This window comes from Canis lupus, chromosome 33 (genome assembly GCF_048164855.1).
Source record: "Canis lupus baileyi chromosome 33, mCanLup2.hap1, whole genome shotgun sequence".
In the NCBI taxonomy this organism is placed as follows: Eukaryota; Metazoa; Chordata; class Mammalia; order Carnivora; family Canidae; genus Canis; species Canis lupus.
Window position 1 is genome coordinate 16,473,257 of NC_132870.1, and position 26,807 is coordinate 16,500,063.

At 35.3% G+C, this 26,807-nt stretch overlaps 1 protein-coding gene across 3 annotated transcripts in view; it reads left to right on the forward strand.

The window, feature by feature from the left end:
- The window catches only part of GRID2 (glutamate ionotropic receptor delta type subunit 2), a 1,466,011-nt gene that overhangs the window by 1,094,819 nt on the left and 344,385 nt on the right, over positions 1 to 26,807 (forward strand). For all 3 annotated transcript variants that reach the window (XM_072810836.1, XM_072810835.1, XM_072810834.1), the window contains exon 10: positions 22,547 to 22,744. In XM_072810836.1, coding sequence (XP_072666937.1) covers positions 22,547 to 22,744 — 198 coding nt within the window. The remainder of the gene's footprint in view (positions 1 to 22,546; positions 22,745 to 26,807) is intronic.

The window sequence follows — 26,807 nt, forward strand, 5'->3', positions numbered from 1 at the left end:
GGCAAAATCAGGATAATGGATAAAGAGAAAAGGAGCAAATTAGGCTACAATTATATAGTTCATGATCTTCTAAGGAAAGAAAAATCCAAATAGAAGAAGAAAACCTTTTATTTTCTCTTGGACTGCTTCTCTTCAGAAACTTACTAAATCTTCTTACATTAAATACAAATAAAACTTTTTTATTTTTTTTTTCATTTTTTTTTTATTTTTATTTATTTATGATAGGCACACAGTGAGAGAGAGAGAGAGAGGCAGAGACACAGGCAGAGGGAGAAGCAGGCTCCATGCACCGGGAGCCTGACGTGGGATTCGATCCCAGGTCTCCAGGATCGCGCCCCGGGCCAAAGGCAGGCGCTAAACCGCTGCGCCACCCAGGGATCCCCAAATAAAACTTTTTTAATGTTTAGGGACATTATGTTGGCAAACTGAATTTAAATTAAAAAATAAAATAAATAAAATAAATAAATCAGAGATCTCTGAAAAAAAGGGGGGATTATGGCTGATATCTAAGCAGCAGATTCTCAACTTGTACAGTCTACAAGAAAGTATGAAGTTTAGAAATAGTAATTTATATATGTCAGTATAAGATCAAGGAATGCACTTAGTTTCTTCTGGAGACACATTATAATAAAAAAATAATACTTCTTATGGGAAGCACTTCAGCCTATATCATTGCCTTTTCTCCACCAGTCTTTTCTCCTCAAACACTCATACAAAGCATTTGACATATACTGAAAAGAGTTCTGGCCTTACCAGTCAAAACATGTCAGTACAAGTTCCAGCTTTTCTACTTAATAAGTCATTTAACTTATGGAAACCAAGGAGATATTTTGAACCTCAGTTTTTCTGTCTATAAAAGGAGAATAATGAAACTGGCCTTCAGTGAGATCAAATAGGTTTTTTTATGAGTAAATAGGTTAAATTATGTGAAAGCAGTTAGCTAAAAACAGTGTTTTTAAATATAAGATGTATTGTCTCTGCAGTAGAACGGTGATATATAAATTGAAGAATATAAAAAATGAACATGGGTGATCACAAAGGTATAATTCATCATTGTCATCAATCTTCAGATTTTTGTGGGAAATTATTTATAGGACCCTAAGGCAGACAAAGACACATGAATTGCAGAATCATGAACTTTAGGCCTAGTTACTATACCTTAATTTGAAAACCTGCTAATTAGAGTCACCACAACTCTCCTGCTAATGAAGCTGGTGCTTTCTAGAAGAAAAATGAACAGCAACAACAAACAATACCTGAGGAAAAAAAAGCCCTTAATTATAAACTGTAAAAATTTCTGGAAGTCTGTGTATCTAATTATATTGTCTCATAAGAATTGTATTTGATTCTAGGCTAGCTTTAAATAGATTATATATTAATAAGTAACTAAGAAAATACTTCAGCAATAGCCCTGAAATTCATTGTCCTCAGTTTTTTGCTAAGGACATAGTCCCAGTTTTTGCTATTTGAAAACCTTCAGCATTTTGAACCTCCACAGAGATTTAAGCTTTCCTAGGGTCTCAGCCTATCAGCCTCCTGAGACTAGAGACAAAGTTAGGAACTGAAAGAGTAAGCTTGACAAGAGGCTCCACGGGACAGGTACTCACAGCAGGAAGATGGCAAGCTCTGGTAGCTCCCACAGCAATGTCTGAAGAGGGCTCCTTTGGAAAAATTAATAAATAATACAGTTTGGTTCAGGGCTTCAGGCAAAAATGGCAGCTCTGGCTGGGGAAGTCTCCAGGGAATATTGTATAAAGTAAACTGAAAGTTACAATAAAATACAATAAGTACTATGTCCTAAATGCTACATTGAAAGTACACAACATAAGTGTTGTGGTTAAGGACATAGTCCCTGGAGGAGTTCTACCTCCAACCTGACAGAATGAGTTCATGGACCCACTTCCCAGCAAAACAACTAAAAAATTAAGTGAGTAAGTAAATAAATAAACAAATAAGTAAAACAAACCATTTAAAGTCTAGATATTTTTCTAAGGACATACGGAAAATGAAGTAACATTTACTCAAGAAAATCTACAACTCAGTAAGAGCAACAAGAATCTGTGGCATCCTTACTTCATTCTACTCCTTCCCCTTCCACCTCGCTTCCTGCCCTACTCAACTTGATGGAATCTCCACTCAAAGCAGGTTTTCCCAAGAAGACAGGACTTCCTCACCCCTAAATTCCCAATCAAGAGTTGTTTAATCAGAGGGACAGGCAGAGCTCATGTCTTGATCTCAGAGTTATAAGTTCAAGCCTCACATTGGGTTCCATGCTGGTCACAAAACAAACAAGCAAACAAACAACAACAACAACAAAAAAAAACACAAAACAAAAAAACAAGAAAACCTCCAAATGGACCATAAACTGAAACATAAGTGTTAAATCTATAAAACTGTTAGAACAAAACATAGGTGTAAATCTTTGTAACTTTATTTTAGTGATAGATTCTTAAATATGACACTCAAAATACAAACAATAAAAAAAACTAAAATGCTGGATTTCATCAGAATTAAAAACATTTATGCTCAAAGTACAGAATCAAAAAATGTGAAAAGATAACCCACAGCTTGGTAGAAAATATTTGCAAATCATATTTCTGATAAGGGACTTGCTTTAGTATACATAAATAATAAAGTTGGAATAACTCAAGATGAAGAAGAAAAATAACACAATTAAAAATGGGCAAAGGATTTCAAGGATAATTTTTCAACGAAGGTATGCAAATGGTCAATAAGCACATGAAAAGATTCCCAAAACTATTTGCCATCATGGAAATGCAACTCAAAACTATGATGAAGTACTATTTCATACCCTCTAGGATAGTTATAAATCAAAAGGACAGGTAATAGCAACTGTTGACAAGGTTGTGGAGAAACTAGAACCCTCAAACATTTCTAGCTGGAATCTAAAATACTGTAGGTACTTCAGAAAACAGTTTGGCAGTTCCTCAAATGGTTAAACACAGAGTTACCATATGACTCAGAAATTAGAAATTCCACTTTCGATATATTCCCAGGAGAAATAAAAACATATCCACGCAAAAACTTGTACACAGATATTCATAGCTTTATTGATGATAGCAAAAATAAAATGGAAACAACCGAAATGTCCATCAAATGAAGAATGAACAAATAAAAGCAGTATACCCATAAAATGGAATATTATTTTGTAATAAAATAAACTAAAGCATTGATAACATTGTACATGGGTCAACCTTGAAAACTTTATGCTAAATGAAAGGTATCAGTTACAATATATAACATGTTATATGATTCCATTTATGTCACAAGTCAAGAATAGGCAAATGTATAGGCATAGAAAGTAGATTAGTGATTATTTAAGGCTGGAAAAGATTAGGGGGAGGTTGGGAGGTGATGGTTAATGGGAACTGGATTTCTTTGGGTAATAATGTTCTAAAACCAATTGTAGTAATGGTACCATGTCTGTGAATATACTGAAGCCTTTGATTGTGAATACTTTGAATGAGTGAATTATATCTCAATTCAGTTATTAAAAAGAAAAAATATAAAAGAACAGTCTGGAACTGAATTATATTGAAATCCCCAGTTCTCCAACTCTCTCTAATTCTGTTTCTTAATCTGTAAAATGGAAATAATAATACTATCTATCACATAGAGCTGCTAGGGAAATTAAAGGAATAATGTATGCAAAGAATAAAAATACTTTTAACAGCCTGGAACGTAGTATCTCAGGGTTGTAAGTTCAATACACACACACACACACACACAATATGTTGTGTGCATGACAACTATCATCTTAAGAATTGGTGTGATGAGAAAGAATAAGACATTGTCAAGCCCTTGTCATGCATCAATTCTCATGATGACTTTATTCAGTCAGCATTAAAGTGTACACATATTCCAGTGTTGCTATAAATTACATCATTTGCATAGGCCATCGCTTGCATATATTCCTCAAGTGCCTGTTTATAAAAATCACCTTTATCCCTTTTCTCTCACATAAGATGGGTACAATCAGCAGAAGAGACAACAAAATATGTTGTAAATATATTTTATTTTAAATAAAATAAATAAAATATTATAAATATTTAATATTAAATATTTGTTATTAAATATTTAATATTAAATATTTATTATATATTATATATTGTAATAATATTATTTTAATTATATAATTATGTAATTATAATTATATAATTATATAATCAATTATATAATCAATTATATAATTATATTATTATATTATATATAATATTATATATAATAAAATAAATTTTATTTATTTAAATAAAATATTATAAATATATAATTTAACACCCTGAGCATAACAAGAACTAACACACACACACACACACATATATATGATATGTGATATATGTGCGTGTGTGTGTGTGTGTTTGTCTGTGTGTGTGTTAGTTCTTGTTATGCTCAGGGTGTTAAAAGAAATAAAAGAGGCATCTAACTCATGGGTAGGGTAGTGGGAAAGAGGCTTAAAGGATGACACAATTATTTTTGAAAGATGAGCAAGGATTATCAAGACATATATAAAGGGGTAGGGAGATCCAACAATGTAAAGAGTATATGCAAATTTATGCAGACATCAAGAATTTAAAGTAAATAGGGGTATTTACTTCCTGAAAATAAATAGGAATATTGCCTGAAATAAATAAAATTGAAATACAGAAAACTCCAGTAGCCTGTGTGTAAGGTATTCTTTTTAAAGAGCCCCCTTGGAGACAATTCAATTAGAAATTTGTGAAAGTGAGGTTAGCATGATATAATTTAGGTAATATGCATCAACAACCTAAAGATACCATCATTATAACCCTAATCTAGCCTGAAGTTTCGATAAAATCGTTTCACTTTTGTTATTGAAACAGTGTAATCAGTAAACACAGCTTTGTATTGTAAACATATTTTGTCTCTTCTGCTGATTGTACCCATCTTATGTGAGAGAAAAGGGATAAAGGTGATTTTTATAAACAGGCACTTGAGGAATATATGCAAAGATTTTTTTTTTTAAGATTTTATTTATTCATGGGAAACACAGAGAGAGAGAGAGAGAGAGAGAGAGAGAGAAAGGCAGAGACACAGGCAGAGGGAGAAGCAGGCTCCATGCCGGGAGCCGGACGCGAGACTCCATCCCAGGTCTCCAGGATCAGGCCCTGGGCTGAAGGCAGCACTAAACTGCTGAGGCACCCAGGCTGCCCCTCTACCAGGACTTTGAAAGGATATGTAAAAAGCATATGTTTATCTTTGAATTATGTAGCAATTAATAGATATTTATATATATGACTTATATAAAGTGGGTAGTCCCATGTATCTTGCTATTTTGGTGCCCTTTTTAAGATTTTATTTATTTATTCATAAGAGACACAGAGAGAGGGGCAGAGACAGAGGCAGAGGGAGAAGCAGGCTCCCCGCAGGGAGCCCAATGCAGGACTCCATCCCAGGGCCCCGGGATCACACCCGGATCACATCCTGAGCCGAAAGCAGGCGACCCTATTTTGGTGACTGATCTGTTACTCGGACCTCTCAAAAAGTCCAGCTTTTTATTAGGAAGATGAATATTCATCTGCCACCTCTGAAATTCAAAAGCGTGTTGGTGGTGTTGCTGTTTTATTGCTGACCTAAATTAGTCTTGTGTAAACAGATGCAAAAAAAAAAAAAAAAAAAGAAAGTCACAGGAAGTTGTCTTTGCTTATGTTTTAGAAATCTTCCCAATCACTGGGGAGAGATGGTTTTGAATTAAAATGTAATAATCAGATTTCTGTTTACAAAGGAAATAAATTTTGAGAAAACTTAATGTACTTTCCCAGTGCCTCTCAAAGAGCCATAGAGTTGGAGGCAGCCTTACCAGTGAGGAAGCTAGACCTCAAGTGCTCAAGTGGGATTCAGATTCTTCCACAGGAACAGGAACAAGTTTTGACCAATAGGGAACCATTTATCAAATCTCCATCCATGTCACTAAATGGGGCTCTAGGGTTGACTAAAATGAAGAGACACTTCCAAAAAGCATTCAACGTGGGAATAGCTTACTCATCTGACAGCTTCTAGAACACAAAGAGCTACTAAAATTCAGCTCCTTCTAGGGAGGTAGGAGTCAGTCAAGGAGAGAACCACCATACTGCATGGAGGTCCCAGAAATGGAAAAGTTGGTCAAGGAAGGAAAGGTAAATGTGTACTCATTCAGAATACACCCCTTGGGTTTTTTAATGATCAGCTGTAATACAACAAGGTTTGGGCTGTAATGTGGTGTTTCACAGCATCTCCATGTAACTGTGTACTAATTATTTTAACCTGGAAAGACAAGGCAACCAAGCTGGAAAAGGAATTTGTGATTCTTGTGCATTTAAAATCTTTTAGCAAGGAATTTCAGGTTCTCTGGGTGATGGAAGTTAGCAGGAGAAAATGAACTTTATATTTTAGGATTTTTTTTCTTGGGTAGATTTTAAGGTATTTTTTTGTGGTTGCTTATTTTTCTTCTCTTTTTTAAAAAAAATTTAATCATTGCTAGTGGCATGATATTTGAAATGGGAAAATGGGATGTTCAAACTATTTTTTTCCCATTGATTCTTATGTAGAGTAATGTGCTCCACAGTTCAGTTAAAAATAACAAGTTGTGGGAGCCTGGCTGGCTCAGCGGTTTAGCACCCCCTTCGGCACAGAGTGTGATCTTGGAGACTCGGATGGAGTCCTACGTTGGGCTCCCTGCATGGAGCCTGCTTCTCCCTCTGCCTATGTCTCTGTTTCTGTCTCTGCCTCTCTCCCTCTCTCTGTCTCGCATGAATAAATAAATAAAATCTTAAAAAAAAAAAAAAAAAAAAAAACAAGCTGTATGTTGTTCTGAGCCACGTGTAATCTCCAAGGCCATGGTCAATGAAGCCCTCAAGAAAATGAAGATCTGAAGCAGAATGGTCTGAAGTCTTTGGGGAATAAAGAAGCAACCGATTAGTATTTAAAAGGAAGGTCTTTTACTTTTTTAAAAGTCAGGAGAATAAAAAAGTGATCAGACATCAAGAACAAAGAGTTTGGGGCAGCCGGGGTGGCTCAGTGGTTTAGCACCACCTTCAGCCCAGGGCATGATCCTAGAGTCGTGGGATTGAGTCCCACGTTGGGCTCCTTGCATGAAGCCTGCTTCTCTCTTTGTCTGTGTCTCTGCCTCTCTCTCTCTCTCTCTCATGAATAAATAAATAAAATCTTAAAAAAAAAAAAACAGAGTTTGAAAATATCTCACCTTTGTTTTATTAGTCCTTTAAAATTTTAAGAATGACCTTTGGTTATCAACTCCAGGAACTAAGAAACACTTAATACACATAGTATTACATTTGGGAACACACCTAGAGCATCTCCTTGAGGAATGTAAGAATAAATAGGACCAATGTTTTGGGTTTGTTTATTTGTTTGTTTTGACACTGCTAAGTGACTTTTGCTCCATCAAATGAAGGATCTTATAGACAAGATAAGTTTTAGGGCTGGTTTAGGCTAATAGCAAAGGAAAAAAAAAGTTTTCTACATCTTTACATTTCCCAGTAAATTACCAGAACCTACCTCTAATTCCTTAATATCAATCCCTATAATTAATTCAAAACTCTAATTCATACCCACAGTCCTGGTAAGAGCTGGTACAGAGGTCACTTTTATGTGCTTTAATATTAATTTTAATAACATTTCAAGCAATCTTTTTAATATCACATTAATTTGTGAAACAGAATATTGTCTTTGTAGCTAAAAGTTCAGACTTCTGAACTTTTACAATTTGTAAATCCCCCCAGGTTTGTTTCTTATTTTTAAAAATCAGCACCTGTCTGCCATACCTAATCATAACCTTACTGTTATGTTTCTGCCTTCTATGCAGGAGATCTTTTCTTTTAAGTTTCCCACTGTGCTTCATAACAAAATCAAAAGAAAAAGGTACATCCTTCAGAAAACATTCAACTCACTAGAAATAGAAAGCCTGTCACCTTATTCTTGAAACCTTAGATCAGGCAGGCCAGTGGCAGGAATAGTGAGTGCATTTTCTTCAGAGGGTATAGAATGGACTTCGTGAAATTACTAGGTACCAGGTCTCCTTTACAGGGAAGAGACCATCTTTGTCCAGAAAAGGCTTGAGACAGTTGGGAGAAAAACTTTTCCTCTACCCTCTTAGGTTTAATGTTTGAGAACCTCTGCATTAATGTGCAATAGGCAGATTAACAAGGGGTTGGACTTCCAAAAGGAAAGTATGGAAGGCTCTATGGTTTGCTTAATGCTAAAGAGAATGAGAAGTCTATCTCCTTCCTGGAATTTACAGGAAACTCCCTTGGAGCAGGGTTAGTGGCATTTATACTTTCAGAAGGCTCTGCTTTAGTCAGATAAGAGAAGTTCAAAAAGATTTTAAATGTTTTCACTTTAAAATAATCTTTGTGGAAAACTGCAATCCCATCAATATGCTGACTAAAGTTGAAGTATGAATCGGAAGAAGAATCTGTAAATAACTCTACTTTAGAAATGAAAAGGAATTTGAGAATATAGAGTGTAGAAAGAGAGAAAGATTGATTGATTTAGACACCATCATGTGTTAAAAGATGGTTTTTTTTTTCTTATATCTGCCATGTAGTTTCTGCAGCTCATTTCCCACACCCCAAGCATGTATATACACCCAAATGCTGATGAAGGCAGTCTAAATTAACAGTTAAGAATACAGACTTTTGTATCAGACAACACCAGATTCAAATTTCAATCTTTCTCACTAGATTGTGGGCTCGGGCACATTATTTATCTATTCTCTCCCATATTTCGGTTCTCCCTTTTATAAAATGGTAGTAACAATACCAGAGTATTCCAAGAACTAAGTGAGATGATGAACATCAAGTAATAAGGATGAGCACAGGCCTCATGTAAGCTTTTTATTATTGTTAGTATTTTTTATTTGCTTCCTCCCTTCACCTGAAATATGTTTTGAGTTAAAAAAACAAAACAAAACAAAATATTCTTTGACCCTGAACTCCCTGTATTCTATGAATTCTTTCTCATATCCGTGTCTCAGACTGGTTCTGTCTCTACTTCATTTTTTTATTCTCCAACCACTGAAATTGGGCTTCTCTTTTGACTTCTCAAAAAAAAGTGCTTTTCAAAAGGTTGTCATGATCTCATACTTGATAAATGAGATGGACGTTTTCAGGTTTTATTTCTCTGTACCAATCACCTCTAATAGAATCCTCTGCCAACTTACTCCTGGGAACCATGTCCTCTCTTGAGTCTTCCAGCAGTGTCTTCTCCTGATTCTCTTCTGACCACTCTATGCCTTCCACATCCTTCACTGGAGTCTTCTTCCAGAATTCCATTTTTGACTCTTGCTATACTTTACACCAAATCAACTTTCTTGAAAATTATAAACAAATTTTTATTCCCAACCCTGGCCTTTCCCTCATACTTTAGATTTACCAGACAAGTGTTGAAATAAGTATTATATATATTCAATGACAACAACTTAGAAAATGTGACAAACAAAAATTAACAAATCATTCATAATTCCTCCAACAAAAACTTCCTAATATTTTAGTGTCTATCACTTACTAGCTAAACAAAATTAAGTTACTTTACCCATAATCATGGAGATAATTATGATTCTAAACTCACAGGACTATTGGGCATAAGTATACCAAAAGCATCTGAAAAATGCCCAGCATATAGTAAGTCCTATACAGATGTTTGCTGCTATTATTACTACTGTCATTATTTTTCAACTTTTAAACCACACAGTTCTATGGACTGAAAATTCATATGTGGAAGCTGGATCCCCAGTGTGATGGTATTTTAGGTGAGGCTTTTGAGAGCAAATAGGATATGAGAGAAGAGCCCTCATAAGAAGAGACACAAGAAGGATGATCTCTCATGTCTTTGCCAAGTGAGGTGGGCAACCAAGACCCTCATTAGATGCTAAATCTACCAGCACCTTGATCTTGGACTTCTAGCCAACTGTGTGAAATAAGTATTGTTTAAGTCACTTGGTTCATGGTGATTTGTTAGAGCCTGAACTAAGACACACACAGTCATAGATAGTTTTGTACATTTTCTTATTTAGCAATATATGCATGAATATTCTTAATGTAAATAAATACTTTTTGCACACCAGATGTGATCAATAGTTTCCCCCCAGCTACTTGATGAATTATCTTTATACTTGCTTAAATTTCATTAATTTATCCACCCTTGTATATAATTCCCAACATGCCAACTGAAATTCAACATTTTTTCTTTCTCACTCACTGAAATATATGAGAATGCAAATGAAAACAATTTTTAAAGTGATATTTTTAATCTTTCTAGGAGACTAATGAAAATAAACCAATCCCAAACTTTAAAAAATTGTTATTCTTGGTTTAAGAAAACAACCTTCAGCCCAGCACTAAACAGATGGCTAGGTGCCAGGGCGCAGAGACACTGAGGTTGATGACTGAATGTGCTGTGTACTCATTGATCATACAGATACACTTAAAAAAAAAAAAAATCTGTAATTGTTGAGTGTTTCCTTTGTTTTCAAGTTCTCACTGCAGAGGTTGCAATGAGCATTCTTTTAGATACATATTTTGCTTATTTATGATTATTCTCTTAAGTGTAAAATTACCAGGAGAAATAATATGAAAATTTGAAGACATGTGCCTTCCTACAAATTTGAATTTGTTTTCTTGAAAAGCTGTTGCAATTTTAACTCACAGAAGTGGTGTATAAGAAAGCCTGTTTCTTCACATGTTTGTTGATAAACATTAACATTCTTTTTCATCTTTGTCAATCTGATGAACAATAAATAAAATAACTCATCTTATGTTAAGACGTATTTTCCAAAGGTGTGTTAAGAGAACAAAAATAAAGTGTTTGCTATTGAATTTTGTCCCTTTAAAGTCTAGTTTTTAAAGATGATTTTAGTGATTGCAATAGCTTCCAATAAATATAATTTTCCCCCTTAACTGATTATATGAGTCACAAATATGCAGGAAAAGAAAGAAAGTACACATTTTCATGCTTTATTCTATAAATTTGAATGTGTATGGATTTTGTATTCAGTGCTGTAGGTTTTTAGAAAATACTATCTTTGGTTCCATATTGAACATTCACTTTAAGGACTTTATTGATTGAAAGTTTTCATTCCTTTAATGGAACTTTGATACATACCCCCAAATAAAGAATGTTCAAGGAGAGTCTCAGAAGTCCATACTCTTTTGAAGACTGATGCCTCTACTGATGGTCTCAGGATGTATGGCATAGAATTACATCACTTCACACTAAATGCTTACAACCTCACATTTAGTATATCCTTGAATCCCATGAACTCTACCTTCAAGAGTAACTGACAATCCAATTACTTCTCATTAAATCAATTTTCCTACCAAGTTATGATCAGCTCACTTCTGGTTTGCTGCAAAGGACTCCTAATTGATCTCCTAGCTTCTATCTTGTTCCTTCCAACCTAATGTTAATAGTAACTGTCAGCTGTCTTGTACACTGTTAAACATATTAGATCATGTCCCTCCCCTGCCTGGAACCATTGGGCTGCCCATCTTAATGGAACTAACAGCTAAAGTCATTTTGGGTTTAAAGACCCTGTTTAAGCTCCATCTGATGATACACAGCCATTACTTCTCAGATATTTCCTATCTGACTCTAGCTCCATAGGTTCCTGCCACACTAGTATCCCTCTGTGTCTCAAACATGTCAGAGATAATCTTGCCTAACACATTTGTACGTACTCTTTTTTCAGTCTGGAATGTTCTTTTATTTTTTATTTATTTATCCATGAGAGACAGAGAGAGAGGCAGAGACACAGGCAGAGGGAGAAGCAGGCTCCATGCAGGGAGCCCGATGTGGGACTGGATCCCCTGTCTCCAGGATCATGCCCTGGGCTGAAGGCGGCACTAAACCGCTGAGCCACCCGGGCTGCCTTAGAATGTTCTTTTTACAGAGGCTCTTCCTGATTGAAATTACTGCCTTTCCTCACATGCTTCACATGCTCTTTGTTCTCACTATTTCATTAATTTTCCCCTATAGCACTTATCATCATCTGACATAACATACATATTACTTACTTCATTTATTGTCTATTGCTCCCATTATGATTTAGGTCTAGAAGGATAGAGGTATCTGTTTATTGTTTTTTTTTTAATTCACTATCATAGTCTTAGTGTATGCCCAGCATTAATGTTCCTTTCAAGGACTAAAAAAAATCTGAATTTCTACTATTTTCCTGTAAGTCATATTATTTTGGATAGAAATACCACTAGTCAGGGGGGCCTGAGTTGCTCAGCCAGTTAAAGCATCTAACTCTTGATTTAACCTCAGGTTATGATCTCCAGATCATGAGATTGAGTCCTGTATTGGCCTCCGTGCTTGGTATGCCTGCTTAAGATCCTCTCTCTGCCCTTCCCCCAAGAGCATTCTCATGTACTGTCTTTCTCTAAAAACAAAACCAAACCACTAGTCATAAGCATTCCAAGTTTTATTTTATATGGCTTTCACTGTATTTTGATATTTAATTAGCTTTAGCTTATATTTATTAAATGCTTTTATATCCTGATGGAAATTAAGTCTTGTCCTGAGGTTCTGCTGACATTTATTAACATTACTATTTTTGGCAATATTTTTTAACAGGAAGCAGAGAGTTTATAAATGTCATCATTCTGGAGCCAAATGTTACCAAGTCCTTCGCTTTAATATTTTTGTAGATTTCTTATATTTGGGATAGCCACTCATTGCAGTAGCAATATGCTATATCTCAAAACGTGTTCTTGATACTTTTTCTTGGGATAACTGCACTTATGAAGTACTCTGTACCTAGTAAACTCTTAACAATATATATAGGATAGAATTGACTCTTGCATGTGGCCGTGCAGTTGTAGGATTCGCTTAGGTGTTAAGTTGAGCAAAATAATAAAGGCTTGGGCCAAACCAAAAATATTATCTAGCAGCCAAAAAGCAAACTGAGAATCTAGTATTTCAAAGTTTATATATGGTAATCATATGGCCCATAAAATCTTAGTCTCCTAAAATGTGTTTTCAAGTGCATGCTAGGGAAAATCAATAAATGAGAATTGTACTTAGGATTGTAGTGATTGCATTTTGTCCTTGGTAACCTTGTATTCCCAGTTACCACATTCTATATTTCTTTTGGATTCTCATGAAAACAAAATGAATATTTTGTTTCATTTTGCCACTCTCCATTTAGCTTGTGAGTCACTAAGACATAACCATTTCATGATTTGAAAGCAATGTATAACATCAAATATTTTACTTTTAAAATGAATTACTTTGCATACTAATAGCTTTAGCTTTATGTTCAATTTAAAGTATTTTTGTGATTTAAATAATTGCTTACAAAAGAGGAATCAGAAATAATGAGTAATATATGGTTTTAGGAAGTTAGAATTGTTCTTTAAATTTACTTCTATGATTTATAACTTGAATGTTGTATGATTAAAATAGTTTAGCAAGGATTTTGAAAGATACATTTAGTGTGATACTTTCTAAATATTTACTCTTCCATAAAATCCTTTTGCAAAAGCTTCTTTGATGACATCTTCATTGCATATCCCCGTGACCACTTTTCTTCTCCCCACACAACTCAAATATTCTTTTCCTTTACACCACCTAGATTGTTTATTTCTCTGTAGATGCTCTTCATGCTTGTTTTACTATCCTGGTATCTTGATATGTTTTTAATAACAAATTCCGTGCCATTAGCCTTTTTAACTTGGAGAACTTTCAAATGTTCATATGTGGCCTATAAAAACATTGATGCTTTTCCAAGGAGAACGGTGATCATTAGTTTTACCTATAATCAAAGTGGAATGTGCCATTCCTAAGCAAAATATAAGGTCACACTGTGCAAAAAGACAACTCTTGTTTGCTTTGGCCAGGAGTGTGTTTTATGAGGAAAAAAAAGTTAAACAGGCCATTAAGAAATATTCTTGCTCTCTTTTTAATGTCTTTGAGCTGCACGTGTGAGCAGAATTGTAAGGAATTTCGAGTGACTCATCCCTAGTTTTGGCCAGCGTGGTATTCTGTGAAGTTATGCATATTAAAACCTTTAAACAGCTCTCAGTAAAGCTTTGGCAAAAGAGCTTGTTGCTTGTACCTATCAGAAATGTCAGATACTTTATTGCAGCTCTATCACTGGCAAACAATATTGCATAGTTATTAAAATACAGGAATTAACTATAAAATCTGCAAGTGGCAAACAGTGTTGTAAATCAACTAAGCAATTAGCCTGTGATTTTTTAAGTGACTGAATACAAATTCAGAATTATGAAGTTATTATCTAATAACCCAACAAGTGATGTGAATAAATCCTTGCTAATATGAAAATTATCAAACCACTGAAATATTCTTATCTACAAGCAGTTCTATGAATCCTCATGCTAATGCACTTAGATTGATAAACTACAGGCATTCTGTGAAAGCTTTGTTTATTCCAATTGCTGAGGATTGTGCTTAGAGAATCTGTCATCCAAATGATCAGCAAATCGAAATCTGCAATTTGTTTTCACTTAATAGGCAGACAGGTTTTCACCAGCTTAAACTCAATTCTATTAATACTCTTTGAAACTAATTGCTGGAAAATGAATTTTAAAGGCAGGATTTTATCATTTCTGCCCCACCCCCACCCCTCACCCCACCATCTGTATAATAGAGGACTCAAAGCCACCTGTATACACTTTGGAAATACATGTTAAATAGGCACAGGCTATAATCTCCTGTCATTCATCTGCATTGTTGCAAAGGCCCCCTAGACCTTGCTTCTGCCACAATTCATTCTATACTTTGTTCTCAAAATTACTTTCTGATTATGCTGTTTCCCTTCCACAAAGCTACAGCTCCCTGCCAAATAAAAGGCAAAAAAAAAACCCTTAATATGGATTCAATGTCCTTCTTTATCTGGTCTCACTTAACATACTTTTTCTTTATTTTTGTTTACATTGCAACATAACACCCATACAGAAAAAAGCTCACACCATTAAATAATGAAAAATAAAGCAACAACCAGACAACCACTGTCCAGAACAAAAAAAAATAGATTGCTGTTATTACCATAGGGACCAGTTCTCCTTGTGCATCTTTCTGATCATATCCTCCCCAGCATCTTAGAGCTAACCACCCAGAGGTGATTACTTTTTTCATTTTCTCTAAAGTATCTTCACCTGGGTGACAATCCTTAACTGCACAGTTAACTCCACCTGCTTATGAATGTTACAAAAATGGAATCAGCTGTTCTCTTCAAGTATTACTTTTTTCACTCAACATTGTTCTGTTTTTTTTTTTTTTAAGATTTTATTTATTTATTCATGAGAAACATAGAAAGAGAGAGGCAGAGACACAGGCAGAGGGAGAAGCAGGCTCCACGCAGGGAGCCTGACATGGGACTTGATCCCAGGTCTCCAGGATCATGCCCTGGGCTGAAGGCAGCACTAAACCGCTGAGCCACCAAGGCTGCCCCCAACATTGTTCTTTTAAAAGTCCATTTGTGTTAGAGAAGAAGACAAACCATGAGACTCCTAACTCTGGGAAACAAACAAAGAGTTGGAGGAAGGAGAGGTGGGTGGGATATGGGATGACTGGGTGCCAGGCACTAAGGCACATGCTGAGATGAGTATAACCGGGTGTTACACTACATGTTGGCAAGTTGAATTTAAATAAATTATTTGTTAAAAGTCCATTTGTGCTATTGCTATCGCTATAGTTTCTTAAATTTTAAACTGTTTAGTATTACATTTCATCCATATACCACAATATATTTGTCTTTTCCACATCGATGGGGATTTGGATTTTTATTATTTCCGGATTGGAGCCATTACAAACAATGCTGCTAAGACATTCTCAAGTATATATTTTGGTTCCCAAGATTCTCTAAGTGTTCATTCCCAAGGATTGAAATTGTTGTAACATTGCTATTCATAGCTTCATGCTAGATAAATATTTATGTAACATTCAAAAACAGGCAAAACTAATTTGCCTATAAATATCTCCATTCTCAGGGATCCCTGGGTGGCGCAGCGGTTTGGCGCCTGCCTTTGGCCCAGGGCGCGATCCTGGAGATCCGGGATCGAATCCCACGTCAGGCTCCCGGTGCATGGAGACTGCTTCTCCCTCTGCCTGTGTCTCTGCCTCTCTCTCTCTCACTGTGTGCCTATCATGAATAAAAAAAAAAAAAAAAAAAAATCTCCATTCTCTGCTAGATATGTCAAGATGTTTTTCTAAAGTATTGAACCAATTTAAACATCCAGCAATAGTGAATGACAACTCTTGTTTCTTCATAATATTAGCACTATTTGGGATTATCAGACTACCTCTCTGCTTCTAATCTCTTTCCTCTTGCTTTGGGATTTTCTAGTTGTTTATTCCTTTGCCCAAAGGTATTAATTCTGAACTATTACAGGTCACTAATTCACTCTTCATCTGTTACTAATCTGCTGATAAACTCAGTCATTAAATTCTTGACTTTGAACATTCTCTTTGCTAAATTCTTACATTTCTATTTAGTTCTTTTCAAATTGTGTAATGATACTTCATGTGGTTTCCTGTCAACTGGTCCTATATTTCTTTAAGCATAGTAACATAATTTTTATAGAATGCATCTGAAAATTTCAGTATCTGAGTATATATATATGAAATAGAATTTCCTTTTACATGATATCTTTGACTCTTGTTTTAAACATTGTATTCAATTGCTTGAAGGAATAATATAAGACCTAAAATGCAGAAACTTCCTTCAGAGAGTACTGTGGAATTTTTTTTTTCTCTGTAAGGCATCTGGAGTCTCTTCCAGTCTTACACCACTTTAAGTTGCATTAAAATTTAGATGAATTATGGAGACCTATATTTTAAATCTTTTTTTTTTTAATTTTTATTTGTTTATGATAGTCACACAGAGAGAGAGAGAGAGAGAGAGAGAGAGAGAGAAAGGCAGAGACATAGGCAGAGGGAGAAGCAGGCTCCATGCACCGGGAGCCCGACGTGGGATTCAATCCCGGGTCTCCAGGATTGCGCCCTGGGCCAAAGGCAGGCGCTAAACCACTGCGCCACCCAGGGATCCCTGGAGCCCTATATTTTAATAAAAGGGTTCAAAAATTTGAGGTCCAAAGAGATAAAGTTGAAGTAAAATCATTTATGAGGACTTTTTGTTCTGTAACTTACTGTGTGATCTTGAGTTGAGAATTTTTTTCCTAATTTTTCTTATCTGTTAAAATAGTACAAAGCCGGTAGCCCTCAAAATGATGACTTTCTTTTCTTTTCTTTTTATAGTTTCCATTGTGTTTCTCTGGTGTTTTATGTGTAATGGGTATGGTGCATCTTGCTTTTGTTTTGTATTGTATTTTTTGACTATGTGGCTTTTTCCAAACTATGTTATGATTATTTTGAAAGTGATGCCTGTGACTTTCTACAATATCAAGTACAGTGATTGCTACACTCACTATATTGAGTGTGGTAACTTGATGCTGTAGCTGCTCAATTCATGTTAATAGATAAGTCAATGAATAAATAAATTTTGGAAATAGGTGCATAGATAAAAGTGATTCAACCAAACTCAGTATTGCCATAGAGAAGGGAAAGAGAAAGTATCTTTTCTATTATAGATCTTAGACCTTCAATCTAATTTCTCTTGCTATGTTTACCTGTCTAGTATATTGGATGATTGTCCTCATTCAGCACAACTGGTCTGGGATAAGATTGACAAATAATGATTCGAATCTGTGAAACAGCTTAAAGACAAAGACTAAAAACATCTATCCAGAAGAGAAGTGATAGTATGTATTAAAAGCTTATTTCAGTCATAAAACTTAAAAAGCATGCTCATTAATAATTCATCAATCCTCTATAAAAGAACTTTGGTGTAGCCATTTTTACTCTATACTTTTAGTCAATTCTAGCTGATTTCTCTAGGACCCGATTTTGACAACAAACCTCTGAAAAGGATCCATTTGCCTGGGGATTTACTTATAATATTGGAATTAAAAATAATTTTGAGATAAATTAGGTAAATATAATTTAGCATATTAAACAATGGTTCTAATTATTTTTTTAAATATTTTATTTATTTATTCATGAGAGACAGAGACAGAGAAGCAGAGACACAGGCAGAGGGAGAAGCAGGCTCCATGTGGGGAGCCCGATGTGGGACTCGATCCCGGGTCCCCAGGATCACGCCCTGGGCTGAAGGCGGCGCTAAACCGCTGAGCCACCCAGGGTGCCCCAATGGTTCTAATTAGATGAGAGTAAAAGTTAAAGAAAAAGGCAATATACACTAACAATGAGACTGAAAAAAGAGAAATTAAGGAGCCAATCCCATTTACAATTGCACCCAAAAGCATAAGATACCTAGGAATAAACCTAACCAAAGAGGTGAAGGATCTATACCCTAAAAACTATAGAACACTTCTGAAAGAAATTGAGGAAGACACAAAGAGATGGAAAAATATTCCATGCTCATGGATTGGCAGAATTAATATTGTGGAAATGTCAATATTACCCAGCACAATTTACACGTTTAATGCAATCCCTATCAAAATACCATGGACTTTCTTCAGAGAGTTAGAACAAATTATTTTAAGATTTGTGTGGAATCAGAAAAGACCTCGAATAGCCATGGGAATTTTAAAAAAGAAAACCATATCTGGGGGCATCACAATACCAGATTTCAGGTTGTACTACAAAGTTGTGGTCATCAAGACAGTGTGGTACTGGCACAAAAACACACATAGATCAATGGAAGAGAATAGAGAACCCAGAAGTGGACCCTCAACTTTATGGTCAACTAATATTCGATAAAGGAGGAAAGACTCTCCACTGGAAGAAAGACAGTCTCTTCAATAAATGGTGCTGGGAAAATTGGACATCCACATGCAGAAGAATGAAACTAGACCACTTTCTTGCACCATACACAAAGATAAACTCAAAATGGATGAAAGATCTAAATGTGAGACAAGATTCCCTCAAAATCCTAGAGGAGAACACAGGCAACACCCTTTTTGAACTCAGCCACAGTAACTTCTTGCAAGATACATCCACGAAGGCAAAAGAAACAAAAGCAAAAATGAACTATTGGGACTTCATCAAGATAAGAAGCTTTTGCACAGCAAAGGATACAGTCAACAAAACTAAAAGACAACCTACAGAATGGGAGAAGAGATTTGCAAATGACGTATCAGATAAAGGGCTAGTTTCCAAGATCTATAAAGAACTTCTTAAATTCAACACCAAAGAAACAAACAATCCAATCATGAAATGGGCAAAAGACATGAACAGAAATCTCACAGAGGAAGACATAGACATGGCCAACACGCACATGAGAAAATGCTCTGCATCACTTGCCCTCAGGGAAATACAAATCCAAACCACAATGAGATACCACCTCACACCAGTGAGAATGGGGCAAATTAACAAGGCAGGAAACCACAAATGTTGGAGAGGATGCGGAGAAAAGGGAACCCTCTTACACTGTTGGTGGGAATGTGAACTGGTGCAGCCACTCTGGAAAACTGTGTGGAGGTTCCTCAAAGAGTTAAAAATAGAACTGCCCTATGACCCAACAATCGCACTGTTGGGGATTTACCCGAAAGATACAGATGCAATGAAATGCCGGGACACCTGCACCCCGATGTTTCTAGCAGCAATGTCCACAATAGCCAAACTGTGGAAGGAGCCTCGGTGTCCATCAAAAGATGAATGGATAAAGAAGATGTGGTCTATGTATACAATGGAATATTATTCAGCCATTAGAAATGACAAATACCCACCATTTGCTTCAACGTGGATGGAACTGGAGGGTATTATGCTGAGTGAAATGAGTCAATCGGAGAAGGACAAACATTGTATGTTCTCATTCATTTGGGGAATACAAATAATAGTGAAAGGGAATAGAAAGGAAGAGAGAAGAAGTGTGTGGGAAATATCAGAAAGGGAGACAGAACATATAGACTCCTAACTCTGGGAAACGAACTAGGGGTGGTGGAAGGGGAGGAGGGCGGGGGGTGGGGGTGAATGGGTGACGGGCACTGAGGGGGGCACTTGACGGGATGAGCACTGGGTGTTATTCTGTATGTTGGCAAATTGAACACCAATAAAAAATAAATTTATTATAAAAAAAAAGAAAATGGGCAATATTTCATATCAAAGCAGGCATTGGTTAGGTGTATATTTTGTCCATAAAACTGAATGGACAGTAACAAATTCTGCCAATTATCTGAAAGATTATTATACATTTAAAAATATATATTTAGAGTCATCAAGATGTTATGTCTTTTACACATAATATTAAGGAATTGACTGAATCTTTACTTTTCTCTCATTTGATATCATTTAGATTAAACACATCAGTATTGCTAGAAACCTTTATTCATTCTCACAACCTCTCTTCTACTGATCTATCAATCTATCAGTGTTCATCATCATCAGATACTACTGTAATGGGATAACAATCAGGAGCCTGACAACAAAAAAAGATTGAAATTTCTTCTTTTCTTATATTCCAGAATCCTAGAGAGTTACAGTCTGGTATGGCATTTCACATGTCAAGGGCATGGATTCCTTCTGTCTTGTTTCTCTACTCTGTGTGCTTTAACAGTTACTAGAGCCTCAGCTATTATATGTTCACTCTAGCTGGAAAGAAGGAGGAAAGATGCAAAAACAGTTGCACAAAGTACCTGCTTACACTGCATTGGCCAGTATTAGTCACATGGTCTCACCTGGCCTAAAGGGAGACTATGGATTGTCTTTATTCTCAGGTGCTAATATAAAAATATATAGATAGATTGATATATATAGATATACATATGCATCTCTCTCTACTATATATAGAATAGAGAGAGAATATATAGAATATATATAATGTAGAATATAGAATATATATAGAATATATATAGGATATACATAGAATATAATATATATATAATATATCTCTCTATTATACATATATATGTATGTATATATAATATATATGTGTGTGTGTATATATATATATATACGTATTAGTGAGGAAGAGAATAGCTACTGGGGAATAGCAGTCAACCTCCTTTACTATTTATTTACTTATTTACTTTACTCTAAGATATAAACAGTTGACCAGACCAAATTTTTAAAAAGAGAAAGCATCAGTAGTTTAGAAAACCAAGACTTAAAAAATAATGCAAATACTACACTATCAGCATAGTTGTAGATGAGCATCAAACTTAGAACTGATTTTCTGGGTGTCCAAAGTGAAAAGGGATATAAAATAATTAGCTATTGTATTTTAATTAGGAGAAGGCATTACTGAAGCAAAATGAAGCCCTCTTGGCTCTGGACAATTCAAAAATTTATCTCATGGTAATTTTTAGGGAAAAAAATGAATGTTATGGTATCCAATACTCCTATAATGGATGCGAGGAGTATAAGGCACTTACTTGGTATCTTTGATGAAAAATCAAAGGAAAGTATTATTTTATACCTCAGTGAAGTTTCATATGTGAGTCCCTAAGGAAAAATGATCCAAGGATAAAATCTTTGTGTTTTCTGGCTTAAACCCAGAATAGATTTTAACCTACCTGAAGGGAGATTATATATATATATATATATATATAATATATATATATATAGTTATATATTATAGTTATCTATATAACTATAGTTGTATATCTATAGTTATATATATATATAATATATATATAGTTATCTGCAATATTACTGTTCCAAAAGGTTTATATACTGTTATATATGGTTTACTGTTAAATATGATTATCTGTAAATATTACTGTTCCAAAAGGTTTCTGAACAAGTTTAGGAAATTAAAGAATAGATTATCTAATTTTCTTGAGTCTGCTAGCATGTTACAAACCGATTGAGCTTTCTTAACATCAGGTGTTCTAAAAAGTGAAAGGAGCCAATTTGTTAACTGTAAGAGAACAAAAACACAAAGTGATAAAAGAGGTGGAAGCAGAAACCAATTTGCTAAATTTACTAAATTACACAGTTTACTAAAAACTTAAGTGAATTTCTCATAGCAATGGTAGAGAAGCTATTTTTGCAATGAAATGTGTGTTTATATCCACACTTCAAAATTACTTATCAAATAACTTCCAGGAAATGTTATAAATTTTAGCTAAATTATATGTTCTTAGTTTTTTTGTACTTTTCAGAGAGTTTATGTAGAGTATATCTGTTAAAATATCATTTTACATATTTTGACATATATAGATAATAAATGCCTTAGATACAATAAATTTATGGCTTCTTAAATATAATTTTATTATTAATGGATTATAGAATGGTCCGAGAGAGGCAAGAAAAAATGAATTCATGGCCCCTAAAGGTTTATAGTCATTTTCATCTAATTTTTGATACAGTAGTAATTAAATGAGAGGTGAAAAGAAATTCAGTGATTAAACATTGTTCAATATGATGACACATTAATAACGAATAAGTTATATTTCTAAATTAATTCTCTCAAGTTCAAAAGCAATTTTTAGGCTGTTTCTAAGCAAAACTCTTTGAAGAATTAATTTTTGCTTTTAGGGAGCACTATAGATTGACATCAAGGATTTCTCTTATTTCCATGTAGGAAGAACCTTTTGTAATGGTCTCTGAAAATGTCTTGGGTAAGCCGAAGAAATACCAGGGCTTCTCCATTGATGTTTTGGATGCCTTATCTAACTACCTGGGTTTTAACTATGAAATTTATGTTGCACCGGATCACAAGTACGGAAGCCCACAAGAAGATGGAACATGGAATGGCTTGGTAGGAGAACTAGTCTTTAAGGTAAGCATTTATTTATCTATCTATCTATCCATCTGTCTATCTACCTATCACATCTCCAGTAATTGAACTATAACTCTTGAAAGCTAATTTCATATAAAATATGTGTAAAGCAAAGCATCAGATGGTAATGTTGAATAGAAAAGTTAGCAAAAGTTATAGCCAGTACTGTTTTATAAACTTTGTGTAAAGAAAAACTGATGAGAAAAATAAAGCAAAATTTCAAAATATTTCTTATAATAAAAAATATCTATAACAAGGTCTTACCTTTGCCAAAATTATACTCCAAGCATTTTGTCTGTATATGATACACAATGAAGTCACGATGTAATTTAAAACACAACTCATAATTTTCTTTTTAAAATGCAATGTAATTTTCAAAAAAATAATAAAATGCTGATGAATTAGGGACTAATCATTTAGTTTCAGGATCTAAGTAAGGTGTATCTATCCTTATTGATATGTTTCTCTTTGTTCTTTAATTTTTCAGAGAGATGCTTATTCTCAATTTATCTTTATTTCTGTCAGTTTTTGCTTTTTTAAAAATCTCTGTTATTAGGTAAAACATATTTATTTAAAAAATTTTAAAGATTTTATTTATTTATTTATTTATTAATGACAGACACAGAGAGAGAGGCAGAGACATAGGCAGAGGGAGAAGCAGGCTCCATGCAGGGAGCCCAATGTGGGACTGGATCCCTGGACCCCAGGATCACGCCCCAAGCTAAAGGCAGACGTTTAACACTGAGCCACCCAGGCGTCCCAGTGCACACACATTTATAATTATTATGTCTTCCTGATGAATTCTTGAATAGTTGGGTTAAACTATTTATAATAGTTGGTTCAAGTTAAATTGGATTTATGTATGTCCCTTTTCCTCTCTGTTCTTTTTTTGCCTCTCTTTGGTTAAGTGAATATTTTTCATATTTGACTTTATTTCCTCTTTTGACTTTTACCATATCTCTTTGTATTTCTGTTCATGTGGTTAATATAGAGATTATAATATGTATTCTTAATTTATCATGTTCTATGTAGTTTAATATCATACGATTTCACATTTTTTAATAATAAATTTTTTATTGCTGTTCAATTTGCCAACATACAGAATAACACCCAGTGCTCATCCCATCAAGTGCCCCCCTCAGTGCCCATCACCCATCCACCCTCACCCCCGGCCCTCCTCCCCTTCCATCACCCTTAGTTCATTTCCCAGAGACAGGAGTCTTTATGTTCTGTCTCCCTTTCTGATATTTCCTACCCATTTCTTCTCTCTTCCCTTCTATTCCCTTTCACTATTATTTGTATTCCCCAAATGAATGAGAACATACAATGTTTGTCCTTCTCCGATTGACTTACTTCACTCAGCATAATACCCTCCAGTTCCATCCACGTTGAAGCAAATGGTGGGTATTTGTCGTTTCTAAAGGCTGAGTAATATTCCATTGTATACATAAACCACATCTTCTTTATACACTCATCTTTTGTTGGACACTGAGGCTCCTTCCACAGTTTGGCTATTGTGGACATTGCTGCTAGAAACATCGGGGTGCAGGTGTCCCGGCATTTCATTGCATCTGTATCTTTCGGGTAAATCCCCAACAGTGCAATTGCTGGGTCGTAGGGCAGGTCTATTTTTAACTCTTTGAGGAACCTCCACACAGTTTTCCAGAGTGGCTGCACCAGTTCACATTCCCACCAACAGTGCAAGAGGGTTCCCTTATCTCCATCCTCTCCAACATTTGTTGTTTCCTGCCTTGTTAATTTGCCCCATTCTCACTGGTGTGAGGTGGTATCTCATTGTGGTTTGGATTTGTATTTCCCTGAGGGCAAGTGATGCAGAGCATTTTCTCATGTGTGTGTTGGCCATGTCTATGTCTTCCTCTGTGAGATTTCTGTTCATGTCTTTTGCCCATTTCATGATTGGATTGTTTGTTTCTTTGGTGTTGAGTTTAAGAAGTTCTTTATAGATCTTGGAAACTAGCCCTTTATCTGATACGTCATTTGCAAATCTCTTCTCCCATTCTGTAGGTTGTCTTTTAGTTTTGTTGACTGTATCCTTTGCTGTGCAAAAGCGTCTTATCTTGATGAAGTCCCAATAGTTCATTTTTGCTTTTGTTTCTTTTGCCTTCGTGGATGTATCTTGCAAGAAGTTACTGTGGCTGAGTTCAAAAAGGGTGTTGCCTGTGTTCTCCTCTAGGATCTTGATGGAATCTTGTCTCACATTTAGATCTTTCATCCATTTTGAGTTTATCTTTGTGTATGGTGAAAGAAAGTGGTCTAGTTTCATTCTTCTGCATGTGGATGTCCAATTTTCCCAGCACCATTTATTGAAGAGACTGTCTTTCTTCCAGTGGATAGTCTTTCCTCCTTTATCGAATATTAGTTGACCATAAAGTTGAAGGTCCACTTCTGGGTTCTCTATTCTGTTCCATTGATCTCTGTGTTTTTGTGCCAGTACCACACTGTCTTGATGACCACAGCTTTGTAGTACAACCTGAAATCTGGCATTGTGATGCCCCCAGATATGGTTTTCTTTTTTAAAATTCCCCTGGCTATTCGGGGTCTTTTCTGATTCCACACAAATCCTAAAATAATTTGTTCTAACTCTCTGAAGAAAGTCCATGGTATTTTGATAGGGATTGCATTAAACGTGTATATTGCCCTGGGTAACATTGACATTTTCACAATATTAATTCTGCCAATCCATGAGCATGGAATATTTTTCCATCTCTTTGTGTCTTCCTCAATTTCTTTCAGAAGTGTTCTATAGTTTTTAGGGTATAGATCCTTTACATCTTTGGTTAGGTTTATTCCTAGGTATCTTATGCTTTTGGGTGCAATTGTAAATGGGATTGACTCCTTAATTTCTCTTTCTTCAGTCTCAGTGTATAGAAATGCCACTGATTTCTCGGCATTGATTTTGTATCCTCCCATGCTACCAAATTGCTGTATGAGTTCTAGCAATCTTGGGGTGGAGACTTTTGGGTTTTCTATGTAGAGTATCATGTCATCAGTGAAGAGGGAGAGTTTGACTTCTTCTTTGCCAATTTGAATGCCTTTAATGTCTTTTTGTTGTCTGATTGCTGAGGCTAGGACTTCCAGTACTATGTTGAATAGCAGTGGTGAGAGTGGACATCCCTGTCTTGTTCCTGATCTTAGGGGAAAGGCTCCCAGTGCTTCCCCATTGAGAATGATATTTGCTGTGGGCTTTTCATACATGGCTTTTAAGATGTTGAGGAATGTTCCCTCTATCCCTACTATCTGAAGAGTTTTGATCAGGAATGGATGCTGTTCTCTGCATCTAATGAGAGGATCATATGGTTCTTGGTTTTTCTCTTGCTGATATGATGAATCACATTGATTGTTTTACGGGTGTTGAACCATCCTTGTGTCCCAGGAATAAATCCTACATGGTCATGGTGAATAATTTTCTTAATGTGCTGTTGGATCCTATTGGCCAGTATCTTGTTGAGAATTTTTGTATCCATGTTCATCAGGGATATTGGTCTGTAATTCTCCTTTTTGGTGGGGTCTTTGTCTGGTTTTGGAATTAAGGTGATGCTGGCCTCATAGAACGAATTTGGAAGTACTCCATGTCTTTCTATCTTTCCAAACAGCTTTAGTAGAATAGGTATGGTTTCTTCTTTAAACGTTTGATAGAATTCCCCTGGGAAGCCATCTGGCCCTGGACTTTTGTGTCTTGGGAGGTTTTTGATGACTGCTTCAATTTCCTCCCTGGTTATTGGCCTGTTAAGGTTTTCTATTTCTTCCTGTTCCAGTTTTGGTAGTTTGTGGCTTTCCAGGAATGCATCCATTTCTTCTAGATTGCCTAATTAATGGTGTATAGCTGTTCATAATATGTTTTTAAAATTGTTTGTATTTCCTTGGTGTTGGTAGTGATCTCTCCTTTCTCATTCATGATTTTATTTTATTTTATTTTTTTAATTTTTTTAAATTTTTATTTATTTATGATAGTCACAGAGAAAGAGAGAGAGAGAGAGAGAGAGGAGAGAGAGAGGCAGACACATAGGCAGAGGGAGAAGCAGGCTCCATGCACCGGGAGCCT